At 40.8% G+C, this 22,324-nt stretch overlaps 1 protein-coding gene across 1 annotated transcript in view; it reads left to right on the top strand.

The window, feature by feature from the left end:
* The first annotated feature begins 4,127 nt into the window (after positions 1-4,127).
* LOC114565053 (disco-interacting protein 2 homolog C) overlaps positions 4,128-22,324 on the top strand; it is a 299,966-nt gene continuing 281,769 nt past the window's right edge. The window contains exon 1 of the mRNA XM_028592866.1: positions 4,128-4,378. Coding sequence (XP_028448667.1) covers positions 4,300-4,378 — 79 coding nt within the window. The 5' untranslated portion in view covers positions 4,128-4,299. The remainder of the gene's footprint in view (positions 4,379-22,324) is intronic.

Raw genomic sequence — 22,324 nt, 5'->3', positions numbered from 1 at the left:
ACTTGTGCTCATTTATAATACAATCACTCAATATTTGTCTTTATTGTTATTACTGTAAAGTCTTAATTTAGCTGTGGTCTGCTTTTCCCCATTAAGTTTGACTTAACATTATTTTAGACTGACTCTAGCTTGCCAAATTAACTGTTAGCTAAACTAACGTTAGCTTCCTGGTGGAGGCTAGCCATAGGCTAGTGTGGAACAGATCGTGCAGGTCGTATCCTCAGTAAAACAGTATTATCTTGCGTATGTGCAGAACTGATCGTGCAGGCAGAACGGATCGTGTACCGATAGTATTTATGAATCCTATGTGGCCACACCCTACGAAGCAGCTCGATTGGTTGGGGTTAGGCATTTGACCTTGAGTGGTTAAGGTTAGGATATCCGATTGGTCAGGGAATAGGACCTGTACAAATCGGGTTATGTTACCTTGCGTAAGCATGGACGCCTGGCCAACAGTAGCGTGTGAATGCTAATGAAGGGCGGGGTCTTGGCATGGCCATTGTAAGGAAAACAAATTTGCTTGCCGGAGATTGCCCCTCGGTAGCGTATAGACATCCAGTCTGGAAAACCGTTTGTATGACATGTTTTCAAACGCCTCCACGCTAGCAATCTCACAAGCCCTCTCCTGGATTGAGGGCAGCCCTTCATTCTTCCATCCTTTTAAAATAATCTGTCTGGCTATCATTGAACTAGTCTGGACCCAGCCGCTTATGTGCTCATGGTGCGTTCTTTTTGTCTTGTAATCACGACTAGTAGCTCGAGTGTGACGTCACATCCGTTTCCATAAACGAATAACCGCGGGGTTGTTGCGTTTTTTTTTGTCCCACGATACTACGAGTCGGGGAAAAGATGGATTTTTTTTAACATTTTTAGTAACATTTAGGATTCTATTCACCCAGTTATTGACATATTACACAAATATATTTCACAGTTTGATACATGAAAATTACATTTTGATTAACGTTAACGTTAGGCTACTGCTCTGCTTTCTGCTCAAGACTCGGCTTAAAGCCATTGTTGTCATATAGCAACCGAGCGTCTCTAGCCAATTTCAGCTGCACAAGCTCCACAATAACTAATCAGGCGATATTTAACTCCTAATAAGACTGTAGAGACATGCTTATAGGTAGCAGTATACAGCACTATGTTTAACTCCTAATAAGACTGTAGAGACATGTCTATAGGTAGCAGTATACAGCACTATGTTTAACTCCTAATAAGACTGTAGAGACATGTCTATAGGTAGCAGTATACAGCACTATGTTTAACTCCTAATAAGACTGTAGAGACATGTCTATAGGTAGCAGTATACACCACTATGTTTAACTCCTAATAAGACTGTAGAGACATGTCTATAGGTAGCAGTATACAGAGCTATGTTTAACTCCTAATAAGACTGTAGAGAAATGTCTATAGGTAGCAGTATACAGCGCTATGTTTAACTCCTAATAAGACTGTAGAGACATGCCTATAGGTAGCAGTATACAGCGCTATGTTTAACTCCTAATAAGACTGTAGAGACATGTCTATAGGTAGCAGTATACAGCGCTATGTTTAACTCCTAATAAGACTGTAGAGACATGTCTATAGGTAGCAGTATACAGAGCTATGTTTAACTCCTAATAAGACTGTAAGACATGTCTATAGGTAGATACATGTCTCCTAATAAGACTGTAGAGACATGTCTATAGGTAGCAGTATACAGCGCTATGTTTAACTCCTAATAAGACTGTAGAGACATGCCTATAGGTAGCAGTATACAGCACTATGTTTAACTCCTAATAAGACTGTAGAGACATGTCTATAGGTAGCAGTATACAGAGCTATGTTTAACTCCTAATAAGACTGTAGAGACATGTCTATAGGTAGCAGTATACAGCGCTATGTTTAACTCCTAATAAGACTGTAGAGACATGTCTATAGGTAGCAGTATACAGCGCTATGTGTACGACTTCTTCATTTGGTTACAACAAAGACAAAAGTGCTTAAAATTGTAGAAAACCACAATGTTTACTACGTGTGATGCACGACATAGCCATCTTTGAAAGTGAACTCGGGGTCCTCTGAGTTCAGACGACTTCCGGTTCATAACTCCGGAAAACGACTCGTAGATCGACTTTGGTGGACAAAAAGAACACACTATTATATCCATCCCGTTGAGGACTGACCCATCTCCCAGAACAAATAATCTCGGGCTGAAATGGAACCTGGGTCCCTGCGATCCCACATAGGTTATGGATCCCGGCCCAAAATTCATGGACCTTTATAGTTTTAATTTTGCTACAGATTCTGAAATATATTGAAGATTCTTAAAAAATGTGTGAATTGAGCTTTAGGTCCTGATGAGCGAGGAGAACCACAAGATGGCAGCGTGTTCACACAGGACGCTGCTTCTTCATCTGCACTGTCGTGATGATGATGATGACGATGATGATGATTGTGGACTTGACTTGGACTGAATTAAGTCGGTCTTGACTCCGGCCCTGAGTGTCTGGCTCTTAAACTGATAGATATTTCTTGCCTGATGGGTCCAGACCTTTGAATCCGCTCACTTCATCGAGTGGAACCTGTTGACGATTCTGTCTGCTATTCAGGTAATATAGTTACAGCAAAGTTTTGGGTCATAAAACTAAAACAATAAGCTGAAAAGCTCTTTATAGTTTACCACTGACACGTTATAACTCTTGACTGCACTGACTTGTAGTGTTGCCCCTTCAGCGCTGGCACTTCACTTTTTTTAAACATGGGACTTCTTGTGCTTAGTTTATTTGTTACATAATGTGTAAAAAAAATTAAATTCAATACAAAGCCAATATCTGTCATGTGTAACTGTTCCCTTTGGTTTGATGTTTTTAAATTTAATAATATTGTTGTTCCGTATGAGGAATATGTGGTTTAGATAGATAGATAGATAGATAGATAGATAGATAGATAGATACAAGGGTCGATAGAAAGATAGATAGATAGATAGATACAAGGGTAGATAGATGGATAGATGGATAGATAGATAGATACAAGGATAGATAGATAGATAGATAGATAGATAGATAGACAGAAGGGTAGATAGATAGATAGATAGATAGATAGATAGATAGATAGATAGATAGATAGATAGATAGATGGACAGGTAGATAGATAGAAAGATGGACAGGTGGATAGATATATAGATAGATGGATAGATGTCTGGCGCCCTCTGATGGTTATTTTATTATTATTTTTAATTATTGTTTTCCCTTTCAAACAGAAAACAACAACTTGTTCTTAGGAGTCAATGGAAATAAAATGACGTGTGTTCATTTATTGCTGTTTTTAATGTGTCCAAAGTCACCGACAGACAGTGTAATGATCTACCTGCGAGCTGCATGAAGTCACATACAATTAACCAGCGTCACACCGGAAAACGGGTTGAGTGTACCTTCAAAATAAAAGCACAAGAGCAGTTTGGCGAGTTAAAAGGATTGTTTAAAATCTTAATGGGTGTATTTTCGTCTGCTTTATGTTTAAGTTTCTGCAACACTTTATGTGTCCTGTTTGGTCTGTAGACGACTTTATAGAAATTATATGATATTTGCTTTTGTGTGTAAACTATATTCACTCAATCAGTCATCTGTACTTCATAACGAAAGATGGATATAATATAAAAATATAAAATGCATACCACAAAAGTCAATGATACCAACTTTCTCAGAATAAATTGAAACCAAAAACATTGTCTTTAATACAATCAATATTATGAATATGGGCTATTTTTATTAATTTAAAAACTTCTTTTAATGATTTTTTATTTTACTCTTGTGTGTAATGCAACGCAACACAAAAGATGGGGAGAACTACATGAGATTAAGAAGTAAAGGAAGAAGAAGAAATCAAAGAAGAGAGAAAGAAAGAAAGAAAAAGAAAGAAAGAAAGAAAGAAAGAAAGAAAAAGAAAGAAAAGAAGTGTATGGAGAAAAGAAAACATTAATTTGATATATTATATACTTACATTATATGAGCTACAGTAAATAACACCGTAATTTGGCCATGTGGGTACGATCCTCAATATATCGCGTGTGCCATCGCGGCTTTTATTTTTAAAATAAAACCACCGGAAGTAGAGCCGCCATGCTTTTTCTAGCTTAACGCTGGTGTGTGCGGGGAGCTAACAGCGCTGCTGCCGCACACAGAGAGCGACAAGCAGAGACTCTCAGTCCGACTGACTTTGGATATTTTGGGGGATTTGTGGAGAAGCCTGGAGAGAGAAAAGAGGCAGAGAAACACACGGGAAAACAGAGATTTAAAGTCGGTTTGTTACGGCGGAATGGCGGACCGGGACCCGGTGCCGCTTCCTGCGGAGGTGCGGGCCAGACTGGCCGAGCTGGAGCTGGAGTTATCCGAGGGTGAGTACTTGAGCTTCGGGCGGCTGTGCCCCGGGCTCAGCTGCTGCTCTGGGGGGTGTTTGTGTCGCTGCTGGCCGGTCTCTGCTTAGAGGACCAACCGGTTCAGAGTTTGAGCTGCGGGGAGGAAAAGTGTTGAGCTCCAAGTCCCACAAGTTCAAGTCCATATTTCCATATTTCCATAGGTTTTTTTTTTTTTTCTGGCTGTGATTTGGATGCAGGGGGATGTGGTGTTTTTGGCGGTGTGGCAGTGAAATGGTGAAGTGGGAACTGACTTGACATGCTTTGGAAGGACTCTAGTGTTCCTATAATATTCCTCTGATATGACAAAGAAGATTATTGTATAAATATAGCATCAAAACTGTCTAAATAAAGATAAGTGTCAAAAAAAAGCGCACAGAAATATCATAGAATTACTACAGAAAAGCAACACAAGAGTCACTACTTAGCACCAGGTAGCCTATCATATGAACATTATAGAAATACCATACAAGATAAAAAAAAAAGCACAATATTAACCCTTAAATATTTTGGCTATGCACCCGACAAAACTACAAAACTCTACAGGAAGTAGTATGGATATTATGAGGGATGCAGCCATTGATTCATTTCGTTATTGACTGCCTTTTCCAATGAGAATGAGCACTACAAGTGTCCAGAAACTAATTTAACACCTTTTTTTTTTTTTTTTTTTTTTTTAAATATTTTACTCCAAACATTCAGTTTACAATGTTATAAAACAGAAAAGCAGCCATCTTTCCATCATGGCGGATAAATACCACCCTAAAATACACTTTCTTGCACCCAACGAAATTTTAAAACTACTGAGAATGTTGTAATGAAGGTTGCAGCCATTGGTTAATTGAATTATTGACTATTTATTTTCAATGAATGAATTGATTCTCAGTCTTTAAATTGCTACAAAACTGTAAAATGATGCCAATTACATAGGTCCAGAAACCAATTTAGCATCTTTATTTGGCAAAATTGCAAACCCCAAACGGTTAATACGATGATATGAAACCAAAAAGCAGCAATCTAGTTACATTAAAACGTTGTTTTTGTTGATTAGTGGACAAATGTTTCCAGCAAAACTACAAAAACTCTACAAGAATTTCATAATGAGGGCTGCAGCTAGGGGATGTAACGGCATGTAACCTCACGGTTATAGGGACCAAAATGATCCCGGTTTTTGGTATTATCGCGGTATTTTTAAAAGTGCAGGGCTCGACATTAAGGCTTGTCCGCTTCTCCGGGACAAGTGGATTTTTTTTTGTAAATTACGTCTATGTTACCGATACAGGACACGTTTGTTTCTACTGTTTCAACTGAATTTTATAAATGTTGATAGTTTTTGGATGACGGTTTGTTCGAATTCTGCATTAGCAAAACGCACACACAAAAATAATTAAAATAACAGACAAGTGACTTTTGTGCATGGACAAGTGAAACGTAAATGCTCAAAAAGTTAATGTCGAGCCCTGAAGTGCGTTCAGTAGGTTCAGAAAGCACTGAGAGGCCTACACAAGCTGAAATAGTTTCAAAAAGGGTAACAGTGTTTATTATATTACACAAATGTAGGCAAAACCTTATCAGAAGTGCAACTTTAAACATCAAAGGGATAACTATCTTCAATCAACTGTCCTTAGGCCTTCTTATAATACCCAAAATATGCCCATGCTTTCAGACTCGGTCCTCTTAGAGGGCTGATAAATGTCCTGAGCGCTGTCATCTCCTCCTCCCGCCACGATTCCAACTTCAAGAAACGCACGTTGGAGGCTACTTCAGGAGACTCGGATCAAGCTGGGAGCACCGTGGTAATCCACCGTGATAATAATGACATTTTAAACAAAAACTGTAATTGTAATCGTCAACAAACCAATTTTGTTTTAAGATCATTTTTTTGTGGGCATTTTAGGCCTTTTATTTATACAGGACAGCTTTTAACCAATTTAACACCTTTTTTTTTTAAATAGCTTTTTGTGCAAATTGCACACCCCAAAACATTGATGATATAAAACAGAAAAAGCAGACATCTTTCCATCACGGCACATAAACACCACCCTGAAGTACACTTTAAAGTGTCTGCTGAGCACCAGAGGGGCACCCTATGCCGTAAGTCCCAGTGGGAATATCACAGGAACGCCGTAGACGTTGATCTTTTTGGTGTTTTGTCGCTAGAAGAAGTTGTCGTTGTTGTCGTCGTAGAGGGTTGTTCTTCTCTGTCCTATTGGGAAAATCCCGTCGAGCAGAGTTTGGGCATGCTGCTCAGATTATGTGCACGCACGGGGTGTGCAGCTGTTACCACACACACACACACACACACACACACACACACACACACACACACACACACACACACACACACACACACACACACAGTTTTCACATGACACAATGCAGCCAGGCAGCTTTTGGCGGGGGTGAATGATTCCCATTATATTCCAGCTTCTTTTCCATAACACCAGAACACACATTGGCTTTCTTTTTTGCAAGGTACTGAAATGCAGCCTTTGGTATTGATTTTCTCATTAGCCCCCCTCCTCCCCCCTCCTCCCCCCTCCTCCTCCTTCTCCTCTTCTTTTTCAGATTGATATGTCACATTGCTGCAGACTCACTCTCAGCCTGGAGAGTATCATAGTGTCATATTTCAGCCGTGTTTTCCCTCGTTTCTCAGAGAGAGAGAGAGAGAGAGAGAGAGAGAGAGATTTTAACAGCTGACTGCAAATGCACATATTAATGTTTCCACTGCTGCTGGTGCAAATGCAGCTTTCAGAGGAATCTGCAGCTGTAGGGAGCAACGAGAGGAGGGGAGGATGATGGGGAGAGAGAAAGGTGACACATTCCTTTTTCTTTTTTTACTTCCTATTTGTTTTATGTATCAATGTAAATAAGTGCGTCTGGGGGGAAATGGGGTCAGATGCCCCAGTGCATTATTTACATGCCCCAGCCGACGCTGTAAATGCAAGCTGCCAGCGAACGCAGCGCTTTCCCTTGCATCCCCCGCAGACTTTGACCTAATTGTTTGATTTCCGCGCATCATCCCTTCCTTTTCTGGAGGAGGGGAGAGGGTATGGGGGGCGGGGGCGACATTGTCAAACAGTCAGGTGTCACTAGAGCTTCACAGAGGCCACATGTGCTGTCGCGGAGCCCTTGAGCAAGGCATTAAACTCCCCTATACCCCTCCCCTTCTCTATACCTCACTTCCCTATTGGGCCGATCTGTCATCTGGAGAAAGTCTGGAAATTGCAGTTTTATTTCACGGAAAGAGGAGCGATGATGGAACACAAATAGAGTTGCAACTGTCGATTGACGTGTGGATTATTGTCTGGACGAATCGATTCGTTGTTTGGTCTATAAAATATCAGAAATTGCTGAAAAATGTCTTGTTTTGAACACGACTTGAAGATATTCAGTTTACTGTCACAGAGGAACTAGAGAAGTCACACTTAAGAAACTGGATTCAGATTAGATTACGTTCACACCGCAAGTCTTAACGATTAATTTGGATTTTTTTTGCTCAGATCAGAATTTTTTATTTGGCTGTTCATATTACCTTTTTAAAATGTGGCCTATATCAGATTCCATTGTGAACGTTAACGAGCAGGTGCTGAGGAGGAGAAGAATGAAGAGAAAGAGAGCCAAATTGGCTATTTTGGCCTTTTGCAGGGTTTTGGCTGCAAATTCACTACAGAGGTCTGTGACAAATGTCGATTGTAGATTGACGTAAAAGTCGCATCATATCCGCCTCGGTTGTTCACACTGCGGCTGCATTGAAAACAAAATCAGACCTGGGTCTGATCCAGGACCACATATGGAAGTGGTCTAAATCTGATTTGAAAAATCTGAAATCTGGGCAAGATTTGAGTGTTCACACTACTTCTGAAGGAGTCTGACCTGGTCACTTGACCCCCCCCCCAAAAAAAATCCAATTTGGACCACTTTTGCCTGCAGTCTGAACGTAGCCTTTAAAGATCCCAAATTGGGAAAGTTCAGTGACATAGCAGCAAAATATCAGACACGCAGCACACATACAGACTATACAAGAAATATGAAATAGGATAGAATAACATGAACAAATATTCCAAAAAAATAAAGATACAAAATACAAAGGAAAGAATGTACAAACGGGTATGCATGTTGGGAAGGAAAATGTACAACTGCTTAAATAGTATATATAAAGCTGTAAGTAGAACCTGTGTGTCTATGTATGAGTCTTGTCTAACACTCAGTGATGAAGTGGTAACAAGTTGTATTGCCTGGGGTAGGAATGATTCCTCGTAGCGGTCAGTGGAGTAGTGAATCTGAGAGTTTTGACCAAACCGATTAATCGATTTATCGAAATTTGTTTGTGATTAGTTGACAGCTATTTGATTCGTCCTTGCAGCTCTACTTATTTCCATATGGAGGTTAGTCTGGTCTGGATGTGGAAATTGCCGTTTTTGTTCCACAGAGAGAGAGGAGGAATGTTAAAACATGAATAAACTCTCCTTTGGTGAACGACCACGAACACGCTCTGCGGAAATATCGCAGCTTTGTTTTATGAAGGGGAAAAAATAATAAATCAGATACCTCCAGTGCATTCCGGGAGTTATTTTAAGCTCAAATGTTTACTCAAAATGATTCCCCTTCACTGCAGCGGGCTCAACGGTAGTAATAAGAGAGGCTCACATGTTGGTCTGCGATTCGAAACCACTGAGCTCAATGTTTTCTTGGTTACTTGTGGATTTCGCTCAACCTCTCCTCTCGGTTTCTCCTTAAAGTGCCCATGTTACGAAAAATCTGGTGATTTGGGGTGTTATTTTGTGTCTCTGGTGCTTCCACACGCATACAAACTTTGGAAAAAATCCATCCATGCTGTTTTGAGTGAGATACGGTTTCTGAATGTGTCCTGCCTTCAGTCTTCGGGTGAGCTGGTCAAAATCTGCACAGCTTTCTACGTCACTAGCCAAAACGAGGGGGCTAACCGTAGCATGCTAGCGCTAGCATGCTATCTTGTTCTCAAAGGCAAAACACTGCTACAACACACACTAGTTCACCATAATCTACAAAAGAACTACTTCCATGTCCCTGTTCTGCAGGTATTCCACCCAAAGTGTGAAGTGTGCCCTCGTTTAGAAGAAGTCTCCCGGCTAATCCTGCCTCGTACAGGACGAAGTTGGAGAAACAGCTAGCTAGCTCATGTAGTCCTTACCTAGCTACTGAGCATGTAGTCCTTACCTAGCTACTGAGCATGTAGTCCTTACCTAGCTACTGAGCATGTAGTCTTACCTAGCTACTGAGCATGTAGTCCTTACCTAGCAACTGAGCATGTAGTCTTACCTAGCTACTGAGCATGTAGTCCTTACCTAGCTACTGAGCATGTAGTCCTTACCTAGCTACTGAGAATGTAGTCCTTACCTAGCTACTGAGCATGTAGTCTTACCTAGCTACTGAGCATGTAGTCCTTACCTAGCTACTGAGCATGTAGTCTTACCTAGCTACTGAGAATGTAGTCCTTACCTAGCTACTGAGCATGTAGTCTTACCTAGCTACTGAGCATGTAGTCTTACCTAGCTACTGAGCATGTAGTCCTTACCTAGCTACTGAGCATGTAGTCCTTACCTAGCTACTGAGCATGTAGTCTTACCTAGCTACTGAGCATGTAGTCTTACCTAGCTACTGAGCATGTAGTCTTACCTAGCTACTGAGCATGTAGTCCTTAGCTAGCTACTGCACGTGTCCGACTCCCAACAAAGATGGAACAGAAGTGCGATGTCTCGCTCTGTAGCTAAAACAGAGAACTGAACACACAGGGTGAAAAGAGGAGCTGCAGCAATGTGTAGTACAACTAAAATATGGTGGGTTTTTTTTATAAATAGATTTTATTGATTTTTATCAAAATAGAACATAACCAACATACAAGTGCTCTCTGTGTTCACAAAAATATCAGAACAGGAAGGAAATAAACCACCATCCACACCAAAATGACTTCAGGTAGCGCACGACTGTCCTTAAACCTAAAAAGTTAAAGATGAGGAGAGAAAAAAATTAATAATAATAAAAATAAATAAATAAAAAAAAAAAGGAAAAAAAATATAAAAAACACATATGAATTAAAAACCAAATAAAAATAAAGAATCCTACCAAAAAAAAAAAAAAAAAAAAAGGTCTTTTTTAAAAATTAAACCATGTAAACCTATTCTGGTGCAACCTCTAAATACAAATATGAAATTTTTAACCACTTTTCCCGACAAGCTAGCATAGCATAGTTGGTACCAATAGTCTTAGTTTCATACGATACAGACAGAGATCGATTTTGGGCTTTATGAAATCGATATGGGATCATTCAAATGAAAACTTTTTCAAATCCAGCCCTATAGTCAAACGCTCTTCAGAAGAATGATCCAAATATGTGACTGAAATGTGTTCAAGTGGATTAAAAACAGAGGTTTTAAATACCGCTGGAACAGTGTTGGGTTACCATTTCAAAACGATATAAAAACTTAATTTCCTATCATAAAAGTTATTGTTTGATCGTGCCATGAAGGGAATTTTTTTTTTTTTATAACTATGCACATTTCCTTCCTTCTTCCTTCCATCTGGTGTTGATAAGATTCCTCTGTCATTTTACAGCTCTCGCTCTTCTTCTCTGATAATTACAGTCTGTTTGGAGAAAAAAAAAAAAACTCCACTCCATTGTCCATGTGTGATTTATCGGCCTTGTTCTGGACCAGAGACAAAGGTTTTTTTTTTTCTCTGTAGCTGTAAATGTGAAGTCTGGATCTGTTGAGGGTCAGTTCCCAGAATGCATCTCACCGAAACTGTCTGTCGTCTGGCTTCACTTGGTCTCCAGAGAGAGAGAGAGAGAGAGAGAGAGAGAGAGAGAGAGAGAGAGAGAGAGAGAGAGAGAGAGAGAGAGAGAGAGAGAGAGAGAGAGAGAGAGAGAGAGAGAGAGAGAGAGAGAGAGAGAGAGAGAGAGAGAGAGAGAGAGAGAGAGAGACTGCACTTGTTTGCCATCATGTCTGAGCTCCACAGTGGTTCCTCTATGTTGATTTTGTAGTGGCGGCCCGCCACGGCAACATTTCTGCCGCCACGGTATCATAAATTAGTCTCATGAGACCATCCTGATCTGGCGAGCTCCAGTTTTCCACTCACAGATCAGTCTGGCATCTTGAGATAAAGAAAATTTGGAGCTGTTCGCCAAAACGACCGACCAATCAGCGTTGGTTTTGAGGCGGGTTTAGGTGGTGATAGACAGATGGTTTATCCAATCAGCTAACCAGGATTTTCAGACAGCGGTAGCCCTAATTCTGTTAGCCGCTCGCTAATGCTGTTTCCTCTTGGATGCTTCTTTTGGAATATGGACCGGGAACCTCAAATGGTGTCTTTTATTCCTAAATTCTCGTTACACAAACGGCAAATATCCTTTACCGACATGCTGCTTGCTTGCTGGGCTAACGAGCTATGCTTTGCCTGCAGCAGCAGCAGGGGTAGCCTGGTTTGTGGTTGTATTTTCATACGCTTCGTTGATCTGATTGGTTGATTTGGCCCGTCTATCATCAACTATAGGTGGTGATAGACAGATGGTTTATCCAATCAGCTAACCAGTATTTTCGCCCCTTCTCAAAAGTTCTCCAATGGTAAGTTCCCAGATGGATATGCTGAGCAAATGTGAAGCGATCCATCTGGTGGAGTCAGGTTAATCAGAAATAGGGCTGTACAAAAAATGTAGTCGCGGTTGCCTTTTAAATGATCCTGCCGACATAATGCATAATGTTGGCTGCCGCTCACATTGCATTTTAACAACAAGTAGAACTATTCAGAGGTTATTGCGCCGGCCCAGTTTAACTCCACATACTGTTGTGTTGATGGAGTTTACCGTCAAAATGTTCGCTTTCTTCCGAGTCGACTATTAAACGAACAGCTCCACCAAAAATGTCACCGCGGTGGGTCCGTTCTAAGTGTAGACCTGTTTTAGATGTTAAGTGCCCTATAGTTCCTTTTTAAAAAATGCAGTTCAATCACAACTGAAGATATGCTTCATTGTGTGTGAATAGAGGTGAATAAATATATTTGTTTGTGTGAAGTGTCCGTTCCGTTTCATACGTAAAACGGTAAAACAGACCTGCCCCCGCTAAAAAACAATCCTAAAGGAAACACTGCTCCATTTCCAGAGCGCTCTGGGCTTAGGGCTGCAACTAAGACGTTGTTTCAGCACTGATACATCAGTGATTCATTAGACCAGGGGTGTCAAACATACGGCCCATGGGCCAGACCCGGCCCAGCCAAAAGGGTCCAATCAGGCCCACTGGATGACTTTGCAAAGTGTGAAAATTGCAGAGAAGTAATTTTATTCCAGTTCCAAATTTACTACTCTAATCTCAAAGAATATTCGATTTCTTTTTACGTAAATTTACGACTTTAATCTTAAAAAAAGAGTTTTTTTTTCTCCCACTATAACCCCTCTCTCCCGGGCCCTTAACATTAGTTTTTTTTTTTCCTAGTCGCAGATGAAGTGTCTGAGCTTTAAAGGACCAGAAAGCAAAGATCTAAAGATAGAAAATTTACAAGTAGCCTATTCATGTTGGGGGCGGTTTTCTGAATCGATATGATGCTATGACTGTAAGTTTGGGTGACTGAAGTTATTGTGCTGCTCTGTTGGAGCCGATATTCTCGATTAATTGTTTAAGGTACAACGTGTAAAGGAAAAAGGATTGAATTGAAGAAATTCTTAGTCGACTAACACTCGTTCAACTGTATCGACTAATCGATTAGTTGATTTAATCGACCGATCTGTAAATCTGAGTTTCTCCACAAAAGGTCACGCAAAAGAACCACTTTAATTCTTGTTTTTACCAGAGATGTGCTCGTACGTTTCTTGGAAATAAGTCATTCATGAAAAAAAGCATCAAACATGACTAATGGACTAAAGAAACCTAAGTTGACTAAGACTAAAACGACTGATTAGTCGACTAATCGACTAAGAGGGAGCAGTCCTAGTCAGATCACAATGTCAAGTATTGTGTTCTACAGGGCTTATATTTTGTAACGCCTCTAATGCTTATTGAAATGTTTTTTTAAAATGTTTTCTGTGGTGTTGTAGTTCTTTCTTTCGTTCGTCCAAATATAATTCGCTGTATGTGTACAGAGTATTATTACTGTGTCGCTTTTATTCAATTTGAATACATTTATTTACTATGCAAGTACTTTTTGTGACTCTGCATTTTGTTGTACTTTTAGGTCTTTACATTTCATTCATAGTGGTCTTAAATTTGACTTGGAGAAACCTGCAGAAAGAGGGCCCTGTAGAAAGGCATTTTCTATGGGCCCCTCCCCGCATCCACAGCTATTCATTCTATCATCATTTTGGGCCCCTCCTCACATGAGGGCCCTGGGTACTCAGTCCCCCCCTAGAAGACAGCCCTAATGAGACTGGAGAACACTCCTGTGGGGCGTTTTTAGACAGTAGGAAATTAACAATATCGCCGTACGGTTTGGAGGACTTGTTGCTTTCTTGTGCACCAGTAAAGCACAAACGCCTCAAAGTCGTAAATACTGTCACCCAGCTCAGATGAAGGTCTCTTTCATTGTGTGTCTTTAGAAACAACTTGATTATTGTTTCATTTACTCGTGGCGACCGACAACGCCAACAAAGATGTCATTTTCCTCTCTAACAGACTGAACTGAAGCGTGGGATTTCTGGCTGTTAATAAAAGGCCAAACTCACTAAGCCTAAGCTTCACAGCTAAACGTATTCAGCCGGTGACATTTCACTGAATCACTTACAAGTTATGGGATAAGATAATTACATCTTTATATATATTTTTTTGTTTCTGATCTAATCTATTAGTTGATTTAATTGACAGAGCTGTGCACTTTGAGAGGTGGTTAAGACTAGAAAAGCACAATATAAATGTAGTTAATTAACCATCTGTAAAACTGAGTTTCTCCAGAATTAATCCTGCAAAAGCACCACTTTAAATCTTGTGTTTACCATAAATGTGCTCGTAAGTTTCTTGGAAATGAGTAATTAACCATGAATAAGCATAAAAAATAATGAAAAATGACTTATCAACTAAAGAAATCTTAGTCGACTAAGAGGTGGCAGCCCTATTAATGAACGTCAGTTACATTCAAGTCATCGCCAAATGAGTTGCTACAAAGCTAATTAAGACTATCAGCTCCACACAACTCTCCCTGGATTTCTCAGTATGACTATGTTCAGAAGATTATGTCATCTGTGACTTTTCCACGCAGAAACTCAAGTGAAAATAATTACCTCTGCTGAAGAGTCCATGTTTTAATTATCCTCCGTGTCCTCCTTGGCTACTAGCAGCTGTGTGGAGGAGGGGCTAAAGCATGGCAATATATCGATATTACATCGATATCATGATAGGAGACTGGATATCGTCATATGACATAAGTGTTTTCTGTCCCTGGTTTTAAAGGCTGCATTACAGTAAGTGATGTACTTTTTTGAATTTACCGGACTGTTCTAGCTTTTCTATTATTTGCCTTTACCCCACTTAGTTATTATATACACATTGATGATGATTATTTATCAAAAATCTCATTGTGTAAATATTTTTTTGTAAGCACCAATTGTCTACCCTACAATATCGCCGCAATATCGATATTGAGGTATTTGGTCAAAAATATCGTGATATTAGATTTTTTTTTTTTTTTTTTTCATATCGCCCAACTCTAGGAGGGGTGGGGGTGCATGCAAGATCACAGAAGGCTTGTATCATGTGGACGCACCGACAGTTGTGCTGTCAGTACTGTGAATTCCTCACACTTGACATGTTGGCAAAAGTCAAACATTCAGTAGGGGAGTGTGGCTTAGAGCTGTGGTTCTCCAACTTTTTCACATCAAGGACCCCTAAACTGACACAAATCAGACCACGAAACCCCATCTCATACGACTTTGTCCCAGGGTCCCCTACCTGATAGCATTTTAGCTTTTCAATGGTTTATTACAGAAAGTGAATGAAACCCATGAGCAAAATAGTCATACAATCTGTCATTGTGTTACTTTTGGATGAAATTATATTGAAAATACATTTTTCCCGTTTTTGTCGGGGACCCCCTGGAACGGTCCCCGGACCACACTTTGAGAACCACTGGCACACACACACACACACACACACACACACACACACACACACACACACACACACACACACACACACACACAAACACACACACTCACTCACTTACTCACTCACACTCTCTCTCTCTCACACACACTCTCTTTCTTTCTCTCTCTCTCTCACACACACACACACACACACACACACACACACACTCTCTCTCTCTCTCTCTCTCTCTCTCTCTCTCTCTCTCACACACACACACACACACACTGTCTCTCTCACATACACTCTCTCTCTCACACACTCACACACACTCTCTCTCTCACACACACACTCACACACTCTCTCTCTCACACTCACACACTCACACACACTCTCTCTCTCTCTCTCTCTCTCTCTCTCTCTCTCTCTCTCTCTCTCTCTCTCTCTCAAAAAAATAGTACATGGACACAAATATTACAGATGCAGTACAATACAAGACAACTCATGGACCAGTGGCACGCAGCATATTTTCACAATATCACTTAACAAGCACAAAACACACTTCTCGAGGATATAAGTAGCACAATACTCAGTTCTTAAGGGTATAAGTAGCACAATACTCAGTTCTTAAGGGTATAAGTAGCAGCGTCTCCGCCATATGTGGCAGCTGCCAATAATAGCAGATATGGCGCAGTACTTTGCAAGCCGTTTCGCCCTCTTTTTGGCCAACCCAAGTTGTTACTACTACCAGCCTGTGTGTGTTTCCTAGGCTACCAAATATGAAAACTAGTAGTGTGCACCTATAACCCAGCTCTGAGATGGTGTTTAGGAGTGGTTGGTATTTAACTACCTTGGTGTAGAAAGACTCCTCCATGCTGGAATCAAAGCTGCAGCCTACCTCTAAAACATGCACCTCCCTGGACTCCTCGTTGATAATAACTACAGCTGGTGTATTGGCCACCAGGTGTAAGAGAGTACTAGAGGTACTACTGCAGTGGGGGAACATGGATGGTTTTACTTGAGAATGTTTGTACATTCTTACTGAGGGAGGGAAGTGATTTGATATGTCTTTCACTATGAGGTCTGCTAGTCTGTCATGACGTGCTATGTACATTCCTTTGTAGGCATGGCAACCATTTAGGTTGATATGTTCTGAGGTGTGATGCAAACAATGAGGAACCTGCAGATGTTAGCAGGTGACTGTGACCACCATATGTGGCTGTTGCCTTGACGGCAGTGTGAGGGTCAGTTATAATGTCCTCTGAGACCATCACAGTCCCAGAGTCAGACCCACCCACTCCAGTGACACTCCTGTTCTGATACAGAGGTCATTCAGATCTGGCCAGTCCGACCAGACCCCAAAACCAGCAGAGTGGGTATCAAGCTTTCCAATGTTTTTTCTTTTGAATCCTAGGAAGTGGGGATCCGACTCCCTGGCTAATGGGACCTTGCGTCTTCCTAGGTCCAGGAACAGGGAGGATCGAGCCAGCTCCCGAACATCTTTATCGTCACTGTTCAACATGTTCAGAAGATGAGAAATCTGCATGCTGGTGTAGATCCACTCTATGTTTGGCACTCCCAGTCCCCCTTCCCACTGGGGGTGAAAGATAATGTCACGAGGGCTGTGTGTGTTGAGTCCAAACCATTTTTGCACTACACTCACTATTTTATTATTCATTTCATTCAGAACTTTCTGCTGGATGTGAGTGTTGGAGAACAGATGTTGCACTTTTGACAGGTCTACCTGTCTGATGGCCTCCAGCGTCATAGTCAGAGGCAGTGGGCAACAGTCAATCAGGTCCAGTCTAGATGTAAACTCGGACAAGATGGTGTTTACTCGCTCTTTCCATTCTCCTGCAATATTGATTTTATGTCCAAGGTAGCTGTATGTCTCATGAAGAGAATATACACGTATGGGTTTTGATGCTATTGTGAACTCAGGGCATTTATCAGTTTTTGAATGATACCATCGATTCCCTCCACTCCTCCTCTCGTACAGAACAGCACATTTTGTCTCCTTAATCTCCTGACCTGACCCTTCCAGAAAGGAATCTGTCCTGGCGAGCATGTTTGTAATTATGCTCTCATCTCTGGAGGCTATCTGGACATCATCAGCATAGCCCTGTACTGGGTTGGGGGAGATGGCATGAGGGGGGGGTCACACTGACACATCCACTTTATCCATTGGTTAATGGCAATTATAAAATTAACTGCGCTCCACGGACAGGCCAGTCTTAATGCCTATTTGAAGTGGTGTTGGGTGAGTAAACTGTTTTCCACAGATTACTTCAATAAAGGAGTCTCTGTACACATCTTTCACTATGTCGATGAACAGTTGAGGTAGTTGTATTTCCTCTAGTGATCTGATCATGACATTGTGCGATAGACTCCCAAATGCATCTCTAAAGTCTAAAAAGACTAAGTGCAATCTGCAGGACTCATGCTTAAAGTCATCAATTCCTGTTTTTAGGCAAAACACATGTTCATTCATACCTTCCCTGTTGATATATGCCTTTTGCTTGGTGGATAAGATGTTAGGTTGGGAGGATGGATATGTCCCTCCATGTTGATGGATCTTCAGGAATGTTATTTTTTTTTTGGAATACGATGTACAAATGCTCCTTTCCGATTATATACAGAATGTAGTGTCTTGAAACACACATGCACACACACACACACACACACACACACACACACACACACACACACACACACACACACAAAGTCTGCAGGGAGAAAGAGAGAAAAAGTCTTGTATATGGATGATATCGTCCAGATCTTCATTCCCCCCATGATCCTTCTAGTTAACTAATAACTAATAATCAGTTTCTTTAATTCGTGCTGTAAAAAGAAACCAAACCAGATATTCTAAAAGTAATTTCACATAGATTTTTCTCTCACTTTGCATTCGTTGATCAGCAGATGAATATCTGAACCCAGTTCAGTGGGGCTTGTCTCTAACGCAGGTTAAATGAGTCCCACCAGACCTCGGTGCTGTTCTCCTGCTCCACTGGGATCTCTTTCCCCTCTCAGAGTATCTCAGCGCTGTACGTAAACATCAGTTTGGGAACGTGTGTTCAGGATGAACGTGCACGTTTGTGTCTGGGCGCCCGTGGTCGCTCTGGCCGTTGCCATAGTGATGTTATTTTCCTCTCCTCCTTTCCTGGGAGATTATGACCTGTGGGTAGGGCTGCTCGATTATGGAAAAAAATATAATTTACGATTTATTTCGGTCAATATTGAAATCACGATAATTTAACATGATTACTTGTTGACTTCTGGAAAGATGTTGGAATTATTGAACTTAAACAGTGGAAAACGTTGAAATAAATAAACAGCCTTAATACTTTTCCTATTTAAACTTTGTTTTTTCATTCAGAACACAAGAGAAAATAAGAGTTTACTTGCAAAACGTAATGAGCTAAATAATTGTTTTATAATTCTTAATTAATAATTATAATTCTGTTTTTTTGATTTCCCGATGCCTGTGTTTTAGGCAGCATTGGAGCCGATAACATCTCTAGGGTAAGCCTCTCTTCACAACGCGTAGCTCCTATGGCGGTATTTTGATGCTACCTCGCTCTCACCCCCCGTTAGCATCCCATTGACTCCCATTCATTTTGACGTCACTTTGACAGCGAATAACTTTACATCTGACGCGTTTAAAGACTCTATTTGTCCGATGTTTATTTCTAAAGAAACACGACAATGTATAAAAGGCTCCATTACCTTGTACCTCACGTTATGGCTCAGTAGCAGACGCTTTTATAACAATAGGCTAACGATTGGGTCATAACCACGAGACTTACTGTCACACAGTAGAGGAATTACCGTATAGTACAGGAGAAGCTCACAGGCAGTTTGGACTTACAGTACATTAGTTGTTTAAGTTTAATTACTAATGTTAACTAGCATGTTAGTGATCAATAATTAGCCTGTGCCTATGTTAACTCCTTACATATACTCATGCTCTCCGTCTCTGTAAGATTGGGAATGATTGAGATTTCTCTCTCACAGCTACCAGAAGACTTCACACTTTCAGACACGTTGCTCACGTCACATCTACGTCTTCAAGCTCAGTTGGAGGCTGCTCAGTAACGCTCAGCCAGCACCGGGAAAGAGACTTCTAACATCCTTCACTGGTCTCCGTCCAGAGACATGGGGTCTGGTGGTCCATTTTGGTTTATTTTACTGTCTATGTGTATTCGTCAACAAGGGTGGCTTGGAAGCTATTTCCCCTTTGCTTGGTAACGACAGCTGTTATCTCATTGGATGCGCTTTCGAAAGGTCAGCAGCAACTAGGTCAAAGTTGAAATAATTTAAACCCCCAGTAGGAAATCAATGGAACGGCTGGCGCAAAATGGTTTTGCAGCCTATCTTGTGTAGTTCTACTGGAACATAGGGTCCGTTTCAGCAAATATGACAGAAATATAGTTTTATAAGTCTTACCTACTGCATCTTTAACAATGTAATAGCAGGGTTCAACAGTAAGGGTTGCACAATAGCCAGTAAGTAAAAGTCTCTGCAGCTCACAATGGATGGTGTGGTGATGGTGTGGTGATGGTGTGGTGATGGTGTGGTGATGGTGCGATTGTCTTGAGCAGCTACAACTCCTGCAAACATAAACACATCAAGCTTCGCCCCGGATTAATAAAGCTTAAAAACCGAGAATTTAGGTCTAAACACAGCATGAGGTTGAGGTACAACAACATGCAGTCAGTCGGCCCGTTTGGTCATCAGCTGTCGCCCTCCTCTCTGAGAGCCGGGTGGCCTTTCTCGCAGGAGGCACAAAGCGCCATAAATATTCATCTGCCCTCTCTGTCAGCCGCCTCGCAGCACAGCAAATCTGAGGGCTGGGCTGGAAATGTCAGCGGGGTTGGAACAGCCGTTTGTTTTCAGCCGGCTTCAGGTCGTCAGCTCGCAGCGAGAGAGAGACGGGTTGACGTTCCAGTCAGGCAACGAGCGAAGAGGAAGAAGCTTTAAAAAAATAGGAAATACCAGAAGCTGTGATTTTATTCAGGTTATTTGTTTTGTATGTTTCGAGTGCAGATGGAATTAACTCTGGGTTTCCACTGGGTCTTAAAAAGTCTCAAATACCCAAATCAAAATTTTAGGCCTTAAAAAATTCATAAATTTCCTGAAGAATTGTGTTCTAGGTCTTAAATAAGATTATGTTTTTGGGGCTTTTCCGCCTTCATTTGATAGAGAGAGAGAGAGAGAGAGAGAGAGAGATCATCACAGGTCTGATTCGAACCCTGGACCTCTGTGTCGAGGCATAAATCTCTCAGTATATGTGCGCCTGCTCTACCCACTGAACCAACCATAGTCTTTTTTTTTTTTTTTTTTTTTTTTTTTTTGATCAATTTTTTTATTGGAAAATGTACAAAATATATATAATCACATCATATACACAATTTTTCTTTTCTTTTCCTAACCATCAATGTAACAGAAATAAAGTCCTTTGCACATCCTTAGGAAAGCAACAATATTTAAACCCCTATAACAATAGAATATAATAATAGAATAGCTCCTTCTGGGGGTGAGGTACATCCTATGAACATACTTATAGTGTATTAATTGATGTTTGGGGTTTTTTGGACGTACCACTAAGATTTTCCCACACTATTGTCCCAGCAGATCCGGCCACGGTCTTAAATCATTTTTTTAAACGGGTCTTAATTTTCTCATTGAAATGCTCCCGCTGTGCTTTACAATGTTTAATTTTTTTTTTACGTGGTGTTGTAGTTCTTTCTTCCCCTACTCCAAATATAATTTCGCTGCATTACGACTACAAACGAGACCAGATGTAGTGTATGGTAGGCATTGGTCGACTAAGACCAAAACAACAGATTAGTTGCCAAACCCTAACCCGGGTGCTGCGTCTTAACCCGGACCTAACCCTAAAGAGAACTCTCTGTAACCGAGAGAGGACGCCAGCAATGTTACGTATTCCATGTCTGAAAAATGTTTAATTCACTTTTTCACTTTCATGGCAAGTGTTTCTTGCCATTTTAAGCAGTCAAGCCGAGAAGGTGTTTAATTTTTTTTTTTATCAGAATCACATCACACATACTTTATTCATCATCCCATTATTTAGTTACAGTTGCTCATTGGGGATTTTATACCCTTTTTAGGGGGACTCCAGTCCCCCTAAGATATGATCTCAGCACCCCTAAAAATTCTAAAAATAAAAACGAATTCCTTTTTCTTTTTTAAATCAATTTTAGTGCTTCAAATTAGAGTGTGCGAACTTGTCTTGTCTTACAGAGGACCAACAGTTACAGGTTCAAAGGGCTTGAGACAGGTTTAATATCCTGTGTGGCAGTCGCTGATGCTACGCACCTGTAACCCCGTCAAGGAAAGGGTTAACAGAAACGTAGTGTCAGCCAATTGGAGGAGGTTGTGCCAGACTCCCGCCTTTTCACCAGAGAAGAAGTTGGTCATTTCATGGTGCAGATCAGAACCCAAATTGAAACGTAAGCAACTAAAATTGCTTAATGTTAGAACATTGTGTCAAACTAGTCGTTATTACTGTGACTTATAAAGTGTCAGGTTTAGTTCCATTAGCTGACGTTGTTGTTGTTGTTGTTGTTGTTCAGTAGCTAGTTCCGAGATTATCGGCTAATGAAATTACCGCTTTAGCGGGTGGGGGGGGCACTGTATCCGTGTCACATTCTCATTAGGGGCTGAGCCCCCCTAAAGGTCTGATCCCTGCAGTTGTTCACGGACAAATTCAAGGTAAAATAAGAGTAAGGAAAGAGCGAATCAATAAGTGTATAAAGTAACATATAGCCACAGTACGAAATAAATAAATAAGACGTTAAGTAGAAGTAAAGTGAGATTAGGTTAAAAAGATAGTTTCAAGTAGATTGTACCAATTCTATTGTAG

The sequence above is a fragment of the Perca flavescens genome, chromosome 12 (assembly GCF_004354835.1).
Source record: "Perca flavescens isolate YP-PL-M2 chromosome 12, PFLA_1.0, whole genome shotgun sequence".
In the NCBI taxonomy this organism is placed as follows: domain Eukaryota; kingdom Metazoa; phylum Chordata; class Actinopteri; order Perciformes; family Percidae; genus Perca; species Perca flavescens.
This window is presented reverse-complemented; position numbering and strand designations above follow the sequence as displayed.